The 14,329-nt window shown below is 45.2% G+C and overlaps 1 protein-coding gene across 4 annotated transcripts in view; it reads left to right on the plus strand.

The window, feature by feature from the left end:
* Positions 1 to 14,329, plus strand: part of SFXN5 (sideroflexin 5) — a 110,245-nt gene that overhangs the window by 26,436 nt on the left and 69,480 nt on the right. For all 4 annotated transcript variants that reach the window (XM_081069408.1, XM_081069405.1, XM_081069407.1 and 1 more), the window contains exons 4-6: positions 6,475 to 6,501; positions 7,057 to 7,111; positions 9,083 to 9,108. In XM_081069408.1, the coding sequence (XP_080925534.1) occupies positions 6,475 to 6,501; positions 7,057 to 7,111; positions 9,083 to 9,108 (108 nt within the window). The remainder of the gene's footprint in view (positions 1 to 6,474; positions 6,502 to 7,056; positions 7,112 to 9,082; positions 9,109 to 14,329) is intronic.

Consider the following 14,329-nt stretch of genomic DNA (forward strand, 5'->3'; position numbering starts at 1 on the left):
CCATTTCTGCCTCAGGGCCTTTGCACTGACGGTTCTATCTGCTCCTACCAGATAGCTGCAAGGCTCACTCCCTCTTTCAAGTATTTCCTCCAGTGTCATCTCAATGAAAACTACACTAACCACCTTACTTACCATTGTTAGGCCCTAAACAGCATCCTACTTGAGACTCTGTCAGGGAAAAAGAAAGAAAAAGCTAAGGGTTGCAACAGAAGTAGCCAGTAGGGCCAGAGGCAGGACAAGAGATGACGCCTTAGGGGGCCAGGGTGACGGGGGGATCTAAGGACTAGAGGTACTTCGTGGGGGTGGAGCAAATGCAGCCAGTGTCTCCCCCTTCCCTCTTCCACCCCAGCTCGAGCCCTGGCCTTTCTTTTCATCCCGCTCCCCCATGACGGAAGCTGTGGCCCTGGCCACGTCATCATGTTCCTACGTCCCCTACATGTTGCCCATCTTTCACCCTCTCCTTTTGTGCTGACCCCATTACAATGAATTAAAAAGAAAAATATCCATCCTTCTGCCAGGACACACCCTGGCCTACTTCCCCATGTGTCCTGCAGCACCCATCCTTCTACTTATTTATTATCCTTGTTGTTTATTGTCTGTCCCCACCAGCATGTAAGCTCCATGAAAGTGCAGGTTTTTGGTCTTTTTTGGTCACTGATGTATTTTTGTGCCTAGATCCGTGCCGACCACGTGATAGGTGCTCAATAAGTATTTGTTGAACAAATGAATTTTCTTTCATCTTCACAATAAATATTGTGAAAATGAATATTCATATTCCCATATTACAAATGAGGAGGTGGAGGGTCAAAATGATTAAATTGCCCCAACTCACATGGCCAGCAAGTGGGAGACTCCAGGGTTTGATTCCAGGCTCTGTCCTCTGAATACCAAGAAACTGGCTGTCTAGGGAACCATGACTGCTGCTGTGTGCTATGCTGTGGAACCGGAGGAAGTTCCTTTTCCTTTCATGTATCTGTAGAATTGATGGGGTGCCTTCACCCCACATAGACTCGCATATGTACATGTTACCTGGGAGTAACCATGGCAACACAATTATTGTTGAGGAGTGATGGGATTGGCCCAAATGATAAATGAGGAAGATTTTTTTGTTGTTTGTTTTATGGAAGTATCCTTCCCTTGCAGAAGGATCCCCTTCAGGCTCTGTTTAATTACCTTCTGGAGGCTGTTTTAAATAGGCTCTGTCTTTGCTGCCTTCAGAGGTTTGGAGAAGCAGCTTGGAAGAAGGCAGAGGGGAAGGGGAGTGAGCCAGACTGGGGGTGGGGCCTGGGTTGTTACTTCTCCATCTGGGGTCTGGGGTCTGGGCGCTGGGGGTATCCCTGCGCCACCCCAAGAAGACAGGGCTTCTCTTTCTGAAACTTGTTTGGGGTCCACCCTCTGCCCCTCCCTTGGCCTTCACATGGGTTCTAATAGGTTCAGATGTCAGGTCAGCCCAAATACAGGCCATTTCTGAAATCAGCAGACTTCTGCATTGTTCCAGCAACCTCTCACTCAGACTGCTTCCCACATACACCCTCTGTCCTCATTCTACAAGTTGAAAAATCAAGCAAGATTCAAAGTCTCTGATCCACACTGCTTTGTTGCTGCAACCATCAGTTCCAAGGGGTCAGGGATGCCCATTTTTATGTTCAGCTGGGGACACAGAGGGAGATGGGCTGAGCCCAACGGCGATTGGGTCATGCCAAGGAATTGTCGTTTGTTTATTCACTTATTGTAATATTTTTTAATTTTTCAATTGCAGTTGACATACAATATTATATTAGTTTCAGGTGTAGAACAGAGTGATTAGACATTTATATAACTTTTAAAGTGATCACCCCTGTAAATCTAGTACCCATCTGACACCATACATAGTTATTAAAATATTATTGACTATATTCCTTATGCTATACTTTTCATCCCCGTGACTATTCTGTAATTACCAATTGTACTTCTTAGTTCCTTCCCGTTTTTTGCGCTGCCCCCCCAACCCCCTTCCCATCTGGCAACCATCCAAATGTTCTCTATATGTATGTTTGTTTCTGTTTTGTTTGTTTGTTTATTTTGTTTTTTTTTAAATTCCATATATAAGTGAAATCATATGGTATTTGTCTTTCCCTGTTTGACTTACTTCACTTAGCATAATACCCTCTACGTCCATCCATGGAGTTGCAGATAGCAAGAGTGCATCCTTTTTATGGCTGAGTAATATTCCATTGTGTATATGTGCACCACCTCTTCTTTATCCATTCATCTTTTGATGGACACTTAGGTTGCTTCCATATCTTGGCTGCTGTAAATAGTGCTGCGTTTATTCACGAATGGATGCATATATCTTTTGAATGAGTGTTTTAGGTTTCTTTGGATAAATACTCAGAAGTAGAGTTACTGGGTTCTTCTTTGTCTCTTATTCTAGCCTTTGTTTTAAAGTCTGTTTTGTCTGGTGGAAGTGTTGCTACCCCAGCTTTTTTTGTTGTGGTTTCCATTTTCATGAAACACCTTTTTCCATCCCTTTACTTTCAGTCTGTGTGTCTTTTGATCTGAAGTGAGTCTCTTGTAGGCAGCATATGAAAGGGTCTTGCTTTCTTATTCATGTGGCCACCCTATGTCTTTTGATTGGAGCATTTAATCCACTTATATTTAAAGTAATTGTTGATAGATATGTAGTTATTGGCATTTTATTATTCATATTTTTAATCTTTTTATCTTCTTTTTAAAGCAGTCCCTTTAACAATTTTTATAATACTGGTTTGGTGGGGACGAACTCCTTTAGCTTTTTGTTGTCTAGGAGAGGAATTGTAGTTTAAAGTAGAGCTTCTTTAGTGGGCTGTTGAGAAGATGCTGGGGGCCCCCCCGTCCTAGATTCTCAGTGTGGGTGGACCATCCACCACATCTGTTTCGGCTTCCCATCGAATACTTTACATCCCAGGATGATATTCACCTGGAACCTGTTTGCAGGACTGGCTCATGAAACTTCAGACTTCATAGCAACCAGCTCTTGGCTTGTGAGCGGTACCTGTTGCCATTTCGGAATGGTGGTTGCCAGGAGCTGGGGAACGAGGATTGAGAAGTTAGTACTTACTGGGTACAGAGTTTCAGTTTGGTAAGATGAAACAATTCTGGAGGTGGATGGTGGTGATGGCTTACAACAATGTGAATGTATTTAATGTCACTGGACTGCCACTCAAAAATGGTTAACATGGTAAATTTTATGTTGTGTACATTTTACCACTATAAAGAAAAAAATAGATAGGACATAGCCTAAAAGACCAATAAGGTACAGTTTACAATATATTCATTCAGGGTTTCTACCAGGAAGAATAAGGTTGCTGTCTGTGTGCGGATGTAGAGAGCTCTCCAACATACATTAGATGCCTCAAGGGACAGAACGGTGTGCGTTGGTGTGCCAGCATTTAGAGATGGGTACGTGTGGTAGTTCAGAGTGGGGATTCTGGAACCAGGCTTCTTGGGTTCCAATTCCAGTGCTGCTGAGGGAAAATGCTCAGCAAAATAGAAATGCATGGAATTATCTCTTATGTCAGGCTTCACTATTGCCTTTATCTGTGGCACTAGCCTCCCTGGGCCGTGTGGGTGCTATCACTGCAGGATGGGGAACATGTCTGTGCGCTCTGGGTTCCTGGTCTTGCCTACTGACACCCCTGCTGACCTTCTGCCTTTGCTGACGAGCCAGCCACTCTCCATGGCCTCTCCATGGGAGGAGGTGGAGGAGGCAGCCCTTGAACCTGAGGGACACAGATGCCGCCATGGATTACAAGTTGTGCTTGGCTGGGCTTCAGAGGGAGGGAGGAACAGGTACTGGTGAGGAGCTCTGTTACCAGGCCGCCCTCAGGATAAGGTCAGCCAATTCTCTCCCCCCTGCTCTCGTGCCTCAGCCCTGGCAGTCAGCCTGGCCAGACCGGACATCGATCTGCTCCAGGGGGCCCCTGAGGAGCAGGGAGGTGAGCCTGGAAACCAGGAGGCCTGGGTGCCCATGTCCACCCTGCCACCAGGCTCCCGGGGCCTGGCCGAGTCACTTAGTCTCCCTGAGATGAGTTACTTTGCCTGAAAAAGAATCTACCCACCTCACAGGCATGCTGTAAGAATAAGAGAATAGAAGTGAAGTTACTTTAAAAAATAAGTCCATTCAAAAAATATTGCTCATTTGAATGACTGTCCCTCTATTTTAGGCATTTATGGAGCATGTTCAATGGGCCAAGTATTTTAGATATGCATATCTCCTTTAAATCCCTGCATTAGTCAGGTAAGCCAAGTGGTGTAACAAACACAGCCCAGATTTTAGGGACTTCTTAGGATGGTGTATTTCTCAGTCATGTCAGGGTCCAGTGCAGCTCGGGCACTTGGCACATGCCATTGTCCAGGGACCAGGCTCCTTTTACCTCATAGGTTTACCATCTTCTAGGGCCTCCTCCACTAGATTCTCTGTGGGAGGCTTTGGGGCCAGGCCTGGAAGTGGGGAATATCACTTCCTCTCTCCGTCCAGTTAGCCAGCACCCAGTCATGTGAGCAGCCACCTGACTGGGGGGGAGGCTGGGAAGTGAAGGCTTAGCTGTGTGCACCAAGGGAAATGCAAACTGCTGGGGAGCACTGAGCATGCTCTCTGCCCTACCCTTACAACCACCCATTTTACTGATGGAGAAACTGAGGCACAGAGGCAATGTAATTTGCCCAGGCCCACACCTCCAGTAGGTGATTTGAACACAGGCCTACCTGGTTCTAGCACTGGCTCTTCACACTGTCCTTTGGTGTCTTAGATCAGTGTTTTCTTACCCAGGCTGTTCATCAGCATCATGGGAATTTTCTTTTTTTTTAAAGAAATTGTATAAAGAAATCTTGAGTTCTTTAAAATAAAAATTTAATTTTAGAATAGCTTTGGATTTGCTGTGTGCCTGTGGAAGAAGCTGGGGGAACGGACGGCCCTGAAAGGCGAGACTGTGAATCCACAGGGTGAGGGGCCCAGAAAGGGAAGGCTCTGAGTGGGGGAGAAGAGTATGGGGTGTCAGTAGTCTGTACAGTCCTGTGGTCGCACCTAGGACGGCACTGGGACCTGGGCGGTGCCCCTGAGGAAGGCACGTTCTGAGCAAAGAGGGCTCAATCTTGTATCTTTTTTTTTTAATGTCTTTGCTGTATGCTCTTACTTATCTCCTTAGGCTGACAGTGATTCTGCATTTGGTTCTTCTCTTTTCAATCCCTTCTGTTCCCCAATTATTATTTTTTAAAAACCTACTGCTTCCAATCTTCCTGGAATGGCAGACAATCAAATATGTTTGAAATGTATCTAAAATAAGAGTAATTAGGCTGTGAATTAAGGCTCGGGGGACTCTGCTGTGAATAAAATGCATACACTTTAATATATCAATTTTATAACATCTATTTTTACTACCCAGTAGCATTCTGCAGCTTAATTTACATTCCAGACCACAACATTGCCATATACATGAAGCATAACTGAACTTTTCTATTATAAACTTTAAACATCAACTCCTGACCACGTCTTGCCTCTCACCTCTTACCATGCTTGCACCATTAAAAATGCTCTGGCCTCTGGTTTGCCCACAATGTAAATTTTTATTTACTGTGTTTTCTTGATTCTAAAAGGCCTATTTTGTCCCATTTTGACATCTCTTAAATGGGATGAGTCTTTTTATTGATGGTGGTCTTGGCTTTATGTTATTGTTTTCTTTCTTAGTGGCACATAGTAGTGTGTCTTAGGATCAATGATGTCTTAGATGCAGTGAAATACAGTATTTATATCATTTGAAGGAGTTGACATTTCTGTTTCTCCAGTCTGTCCCCCATGCTGTGCTAGAAAGAGACAACTTTACCACTCATTTGAAAGCAACTTTCTTCTCCCTACAACCTCTTATAACAACAATAGGAATAATAATATCTACAACAGTAAGCAGTTATAAAGCACTTCCTATGTGCCCAGAGCTGCTCCAGGCCCTTTCCATATACCTCTTCAACAATGTTAGAGGTACAGCTATTATTTCCCATTCTACAGGTGAGGAAATTGAGGTTCGGAGGTAGAAGTGAGAAAACCAGGCTCGAGGCAGTCTGTTTAGCTCTGAAAAAACTCATGCTATGCTGCCACTAGTGATTCAAGGAAACAGTTGAAGGGTCTTCATTTAAATCAGAGCTTCTGATTTAACTGGTCGTACCTTAGAATCAGCTAGGAAGCTTTAGAAAAAGGCTGAAAGAATTCTTCAAGAAATGTTACAACAGCCAGAGTTGAGAACCCTTGGTTTAATTGATCTTCATGAGATTCCTTAGCTCTGCTGCTCTGGGCTCCCTGGTACCCCTAGGGTAGTTGCCAGACCTGGGGCGACCAGGATAGCCTGAGCCTCTTATGCCCTTTGGAGCTGGATGTTTTGGTTAGAAAATGTAGTTTTTGAGACATTAAATTGATGTGTGCTTTAATTTTTTTCCTTTTTTTTTCTTTCTCTCCCTTTCTTCCAGCTCTGGAGTGCGCAGAAAATCAAGCAGGTAATCCATTTTTGGCTTCTTTTCCTTCTCTCCTCTCTGCTCTCCTGGTCTCTGTCCTTCCCTGTCCTGGGGATCCTTTGCTGATGTGTTCCCAACCTCTCCTATGCCCTTTGGCCCTGTCCCCTTCCTTCTTCCCCAGAACCCAGGGCCTGAGTTTCTGAAGACTGGATGTCAGACCAGCTCTCCTTTCCCTGGGCCCCCTGAGCTCCTTCCCTGTGGGTCCTTCCCCATACACAATCCTTATTACATGCCTACTGTGTGCCAGGCATGGGGGTTCAGAGGCCCTGCAATGTAGACGCAGTCCCTCTCTCCCCTGCATTCAGCTTTGAGCACTTGCCAGCATTTGCCATAAGTGGTATTTGGGGGCCATGGTTTAGGTTTCTCTTGCCCTGAATAGTAGGAAAGGACTGACCGGCCAGAAGGCAAGATACAGCCACTGGTCATCTGAGTCATCCTGGGGGAGGCCGTCCTTTCCCGCCTCCCTTCCTCCCCGTTTCCCATGGCCCTTCTCCCTCTCCCACTGTCACCCTGTGCTCTGTTCCCGGCTCTTGTCAGGCTATTCTACACCCGGACACCAATGAGAAGATCTTCATGCCCTTTAGAATGTCAGGTAAGCCCCTGGGACCTTCTGGTTCTGCCCAGCCTGGTCCACTTACTGTGGTCATAGCTCCAGGAACTTCCAGATGTGCCAGCCTGAGGAGGGGACAGAGCCTGTTATACACACGGCCACACTTGCACCTGCACGTTCACCTTGGCTCAAGACCGGCCAGGCCTCAGAATCACCTGTGGAGCTTTTAAACAATGTGCTGTCTGCGTTTTCTGCCTGAACAGGTGGGGTGGGGTGGAGGCCGCCACACGTTACTGCCTATGCCCCCTCCCCCAGATTATCCATCGGTCACTTAGCAGCAGCCTCAGGGGTGACACTTGCTATGGGCAAGCTCTGCCTTCTGTGAGTCACTCCTCTCCTACCTGTGCACACTGCGCTCTCCTCCCTGCTCAGCCCTGTCAGGCCGTTAGTCCCCAGACTAACTCCTGGGGCTCTGATCCTGCTTTTAACCTTGCCCTTCAGAATGTCTGCACTGCATTTGCCCTACTACACACACAGGGACAGCGGATTCCCATCCTATGGAGACCAGTGGGCAGAGAGGGTAGTGGGAGAGTGGGTGTAAGTTCCTGCCCCCAGGAAATCCCCACCCTGTGGTCACTAGAGGGACAGCGCTGTACTAATGAGCTTAATAGCCTGGAAAGCACTTGCACACACGCGGGCTGGCTGGGGTTGGCGTGGTTATCCTGTGAGCCACAGGCCTTGCCCAGAGTCACATAGTAGAGGTCAGACTCACACCTGTGCCAATGCCTCCCCCATGCCATTTCTCAGTGTAGTGGGGTGTACCACCCCCGACTTACAGGGCAGGGCAGAGGGCTGCTGCCTGCTGCCTTCGGAAGTGCTCAGGCAGCTGGAGAAAAGGTTTCTCCCAGTGGGTGTTCTCATTTGGCTAGGTCAGTCAGAGAGCCTGACTCCACCCCCAGAGAGCCTGACTTCATGGGGATGAGAGAATAAACAACCATGTGACATCCCTGTGCAAACTGGGCAGTTCGTGACACCCTTGCTCTCCCATGAGCAACTCCAAGGCAGTGAAGGCTCTGAGCATTTTGAAGCCATGGCTGTGGGTGCTCCCCAGTCCCTGCACAGGACCAGAGCAGGCTCTCACCCTGAGCCTGACTTCCCTTGAATTCGCCAATGAAACTTTGGATCTCTCTCCAGAGGGATACAAGTAAGAGTGATGGCTCATGTGCATGCGCAGTTACACACCCTCAGGACACAAACCTTTGCTTCAGACGTAACATAGATAAGTGTAGTTTGCTGCTGTCCAGCCACCAGTTGCCATAAGTTAGAGGCTGGGGAGAGGAGGCTGCCGCCCAGTGACAGCATTGGGGAAGGCGGAGGGAGTCTTGCCATAGTGGAGGGGCCATGAGCAGTGAGGAAATGGTGCCCAGGACTGGGCTGCACTTCATGCCAACTCTGTTCTGTTCTGCTGAGGATGTCGAGGCAGGAACTAGAGATTTAAAGAGCCCTGGCACTTAGAGGTACACATGTCAGGTGGGGAGGAAATTTCCTTTCCAGTAACAGTCACAATGCCGGAGAAGTAAGAGTGCATGCCAGAAAGGCAAGCTGAGAGGACATTGCTGGGGCTTTGAAGACACTGGAGTAGATCTGGGCAGGGGTATTGTGCCTCATAGAGGAAATCATGGGAGGACCACCGAGTGTAGAGTGGTGGTGCCCCAGCAGTGGGCAGCCCTGCCTTCAGGAATGGACCCCTGGGTTTTGGAGGAGAGTGAGAACTGTTTAAAGGGGAAAAGAGAGAGGGACACTGGGGGACCCAGGGGAGCCTTCTACTCTGGGGAAGTCTGAGCTGGGAAAAGGTCTGGGGGCTGGAAGTGCCTCCTGCCTAACTGACCGGAGCCCCTTCATCAGGGCCACTTTCAAGACCAAGACCTAAAGTCTCTTCTGATCTCAATTGACAGGTGGGTGGGACAGAGTGGGTGGGATTATATGACCTGACTTTTCTCTCTCCTCTCACAGGTTACATACCTTTTGGGACACCAATTGTAAGTATTACCTTCAAAGGATTTTCTTTTCAAAAAAAAATTTTGATGTATTAGTTTACATATTATTCATAAATATATATTTTTTTAATTGGTGAAGGGAAACAGGACTTTTTCTTGGGGGGGGGGACAGTGTGTACTTCCAGGACTTTTTTCCAAGTCAAGTTGTTGTCCTTTCAGTCTTAGTTGTGGAGGGCGCAGCTCAGCTCCAGGTCCAGTTGCCGTTGATAGTTGCAGGGGGCACAGCCCACCATCCCTTGCGGGAGTCAAACCGGCAACCTTGTGGTTGAGAGGACGCTCTCCAACCAACTGAGCCATTGCGGAGCTCTGGGGCAGCTCAGCTCAAAGTGCTGTGTTCAATTTTAGTTGCAGGGGGCGCTGCCCATCATCCCTTGCGGGACTCGAGGAATTGAACTGGCAACCTTGTGGTTGAGAGCCCACTGGCCCATGTGGGAATAGAACCAGCAGCCTTCGGAGTTAGGAACATGGAGCTCTAACCGCCTGAGCCACCAGGCCAGCCCTATTCATAAATATTTGACTGAGTGGTTGGTTTAGGATAAATTCCTGGAGGGAAATTACTGGATAAAATAGCATATATTTCTTTTTAATTCTCTTGAAATGTATTGTCAAACTTCTTTCCATAGAAGTTGTGCCAAAGCACACCCAACACGGAACCTCAAAGGGCCTTCATCCCTCCACATTTTCCATCCCGACTATTGTCATTGAGACACGTTGGTCTGATTACAGAGAAGTTTTCCCCAAAATCTTGGGAAGTCAGAAAGTAAAGGTGATGTTAGAAAACTAAGGTTTAAAAGTAACTCAAAAAAGATTCAGTCTTCTTTTTGTTCAGTTTTGGAATCAGGGTTAAGTTTACTCTTAAATTTTTTTATATTGGAATGAAACACATATACAGAGAGGTGTGCTTATCATAAACGGACAGCTTGATAGATTTCTACAAAGTGAGCTCATACACATAAACATCACTTAGATAAAGACTTAGAGCAGGGGTATCCAAACTTTTTTCAACGTTTTTCACCAAGCGCCATATGCGGTAAAATACACAAACAGCCGGGCCACTCACTTGAGGGGAAGTACGTATTGCCTCACCTGGTTTATTTAAGTAAACTAAATATATTTTTGGAATTTGCTGCGGGCCAGTTAACAATGGATCATGGGCCGCAGTTGGCCCGCGGGCCGCAGTTTGGACACCCCTGGATCAGAGCATCATCAGCGTCTCAGAAACCTCTCGGATACCCCTCTCATAACTGCCCCCACAGGGAACCACTTTTCTGACTTCCTTCACTATTTTCTCATTTTGCCTGTTATTAAACTTTATATAAATGGAATCATCAGTATGTTCTTGTTTTGGCCTTTTGGCTTCTTTCACTCAAAGTTGTTTGTGAGACTTGTCCATATTGTTATATGTGGTATTAGTTTGTTTTTTCATTGCTGCCTAATATTCCATTGTTATAATTATGTTGAAATTTCTTTATCCACCTTACTGTTGGTGAACATTTGGGTTTTTTTCAGTTTAAAAGCAGCAGTAGTGCTGCTTTTAACATGATTGTACAAGTCTTTTAGAGGATATATATATATTCTCATCTCTCTCTAATTTTACCTAGAAGGCTAAAGAGATAAGAACGAAATGCTGTATATGATTCTAGAACTGGGATCAGGGCAGGAGTATGTGTGAAATGGTATTGCAGTTGCTTATAAAGTTAAACGCTTACAATGTGAGCCAACAATCTTAATTTTAGGTGTTTACTTCAAGAGAAATGAATACATATGTCCATACAAAGATCTATATGTGAATGTTTACAGTAGCTTTTTTCTTATTAGCCTAAAACTGGAAACAGACAAGCATGACCAACAAATGTTAAGACCACTGGGTGAAAAACTGGGAATAGAATATTTGCCTGGTCTCGGTTTCCTATATGTATTTCATGTGTATCATTCTTTCCATGTTTAGTAGTTGGCACCCTCCTGTAAATAAGAGATTTCCCTTCTGCCACCTCCTTTAAGGTTTTTTAAAACGATCAGTATGATCTTGTGTATTTTTTTGTATTCAGTGGGTAATAATTTACTTCTGTCATTGTTCATTTTTATATGCAAATTGTGCCAAATTTGACCAATAGGAACCTCTTAAGGCAGTTTCTCTACCCATTTAACACGTTCATTTTTTTCTTTTTTTAAATAATATTTTTCAATTACAGTTGACATACAGTATTATATTAGTTTCAGGTATACAGCATAGTGATTAGACATTTATATGACTTATCAAGTGATCACCCCAATAAATCTAGTACCCGCCTGCCACCATACATGTAGATATTACAATATTATTGACTATATTCCTTATGCTATACTTTACATCCCCATGACTATTTTGTAACTACTAATTTGTATTTCTTAATCCCTTCACACTTTTCACCCACCCGTCAACCCCCTCCCAGCTGGCAACCATCAAAATATTCTCTGTATCTATGAGTTTGTTTCTGTCTTATTTGTTTGTTTATTTTGTTCTTTAGATTCCACATATAAGTGATATCATATGGCATTTGTCTTTCTCTGTCTGACTTATTCCACTCAGCATAATACATTTAGGTCCATCCGTGTTGTTGCAGGTGGCAAAATTTTATTCTTTTTATGGCTGAGTAATACTCCATTGTATATATGTACCACCTCTTCTTTATCCATTCATCCATTGGGGGACCATCCAGGCTGCCTCCGTATCTTAGCTACTGTAAATAATGCTGCAATGAACATACGGATGCATATGGCCCTTCAAAGCAGTGTTTTTGGTTTCTTTGGATGAACACCCAGAAGTGGGATTACTGAGTCTGTCTTTGTCTCTTGTTATAGCCTTTGTTTTAAAGTCTGTTTTGTCTGGTAGAAGTATTGCTACCCCTGAATTTCTTTTGTTTGTTTTGTTTCCATTTTCATGAAATATCTTTTTCCATCCCTTTACTTTTAGTCTGTGTGTGTCTTTCGATCTGAAGTGGGTCTCTTGTAGGCAGCATATATAAGGGTTTTGTTTTCTTATCCATTCAGTCACCCTGTCTTTTGATTGGAGCATTTAATCCATTTACATTTAAAATAATTGTTGATAGATATGTAGTTATTGCCATCTTATTATTCATATTTTTGATTTTTTTCCCTTCTTCTTAAAGAAGTTCTTCTAATATTTTTTATAATACTGGTTTGGTGTTGATGAACTCCTTTCGTTTTTTCTTGTCTGGGAAGCTCTTTATCTGTCCTTCAATTCTAAATGATAGCTTTGCTGGGTAGACTAATCTTGGTTGTAGGTCGTTGCTTTTCATCACTTTGAATATTTCCTGCCAATCCCTTCTGGCCTGCAAAGTTTCTGTTGAGAAATCAGCTGACACTCTTATGGGAGCTCTCTTGTGGGTAGCTAACTGTTTTTCTCTTGCTGCTTTTAAGAGTCTCTCTTTATCTTTAACCTTTGCCATTTTAATTATGATGTGTCTTGGTGTGGGCTTCTTTGGGTTCATCTTGTTTGGGACTCTGTGCTTCCCGGGCTTGTATGTCTATTTCCTTCATTGGGTTAGGGAAGTTTTCTGTCATTATTTCTCCAAATAGGTTCTCAATTCATTGCTCTCTCTCGCTTATCCTTTTGGTACGCCAATGATGTGAATGTTGGTATGCTTGATGTTGTCCCAGAGGCCCCTTAAATTCTCATTTTTTTTTTTGATTCTTTTTTCTTTTTGCTGTTCTGATTGGGTGTTTTCTGCTACCTTATCTTCAAAACCACTGATTCAACCCTCTGCTTAATCTAATCTATTGTTGATTCCCTCTAATGTATTCTTTATTTCAGTTATGGTATTCTTCATTTCTGACTGGTTCTTTTTTATGTTTTCTATCTCCATTTTTATGTTTCCTATCTCTTTGTTGAAGTTCTCCCTGAGATCATTGAGCATGCTTATAACCAGTGTTTTGAACTCTGTGTGTGGTAGATTGCTTGTCTCCATTTTGTTTAGTTCTTTTTCTGGAGCTTTGTTCTGTTCTTTCATTTGGGACATGTTTCTTTGTCTCCCCATTTTGGCTGCCTCCCTGAGTTTGTTTTTATGTATTAGGTAGGGCTGTTATGCCTCCTGATCTTAGTAGAGTGGCCTTATATAGTAGGTGTGCTGTGGGGCTCAGTGGTGCAGTCTTCTTGGTCACCTGAATGAGGTGCTCCAGGTGTATCCCTTGTGTGGGTTTTATGTGCCCTCCTGTTGTAGTTGAGCCTTGGTTGCTGTTTGCGTGTTAATGGGAGGGATTGACCCTCGGGCTGATTGCCTGTGAGGACTAGCTGAGATTACACTTGAGGAGCTGTTGTGCAGGGGCTGATCCTATGGAGCAGGATTTGATTTAGTGGGGCTCTTGTGCCTGCCCAGTCTGCCTTTTGGGTGTGTTGTCCTCAGAGGTGGCTGGGTGATGGTCTGGCTTGGTCAGAAGCTGGCCACTGGGAGTGCTGGCCTGGGGACTCCTGGGTGGGGCTCTGTCACAGGCCAAGTTCAACTGCAGCCTTTGCCCTGCCTAGGGCCATCTGGCATGAGCCACAAAGCAATCTGCAGATGGCAGCCACCCACACTTGGCTTGGAGGTTCCTCTAGAGGCCAAACTGAATTGAGGCCAGATGCTACTGTGCCAGGCTTGGGGTTACTCAGCGAGAGGTATGGGGCACTCCAAGGCCAAATGCTGCTTGTTTGGGGTTTGTGAACCTTTGAGAGGTTTTAGGAAAGTCCACAACATGAGCCAAGACAGGCTGTTTGTATGGAAAAGCCACTGGAATCGGCTTGGGTGGGTCTGCAAGTTGGGTGGGGCATGGTCTCAGGGAATCACCAAGGTAAAACGAACAGTGTTAGCCAGATTGGTGGAGACTCAGATATGGCAGCCGCATGTGTCTGCACACCAGGAGGGAGTAGGGTGGGCTCGAGAGGGAAATAATGGAATCGGCCAGTACTTCTGTCTGGGAGAAAGCTACTCCTCTAGCCCTCATTCTGAAGCCAGACAATTCAGTTCCTCCCCGTAGGTCCCTGGCATCTTTCCAGTTGCTGCCCCAGCACTGAAACTCAGGGTGAGTGAGTCCATCAGTGAATAAGGGCACTTATTCTTAAAGGGCACTGGCCCTTTAAGAGAACGCCTGAGACTGCAGCCACCTTTCATCTCACTCAGCCACAATCTCTGCTGGTTTTCACAGCCCAAAGTTATGGGGACTCCTC

This window comes from Rhinolophus hipposideros (genome assembly GCF_964194185.1).
Source record: "Rhinolophus hipposideros genome assembly, chromosome: 12".
NCBI classification, from domain to species: Eukaryota; Metazoa; Chordata; class Mammalia; order Chiroptera; family Rhinolophidae; genus Rhinolophus; species Rhinolophus hipposideros.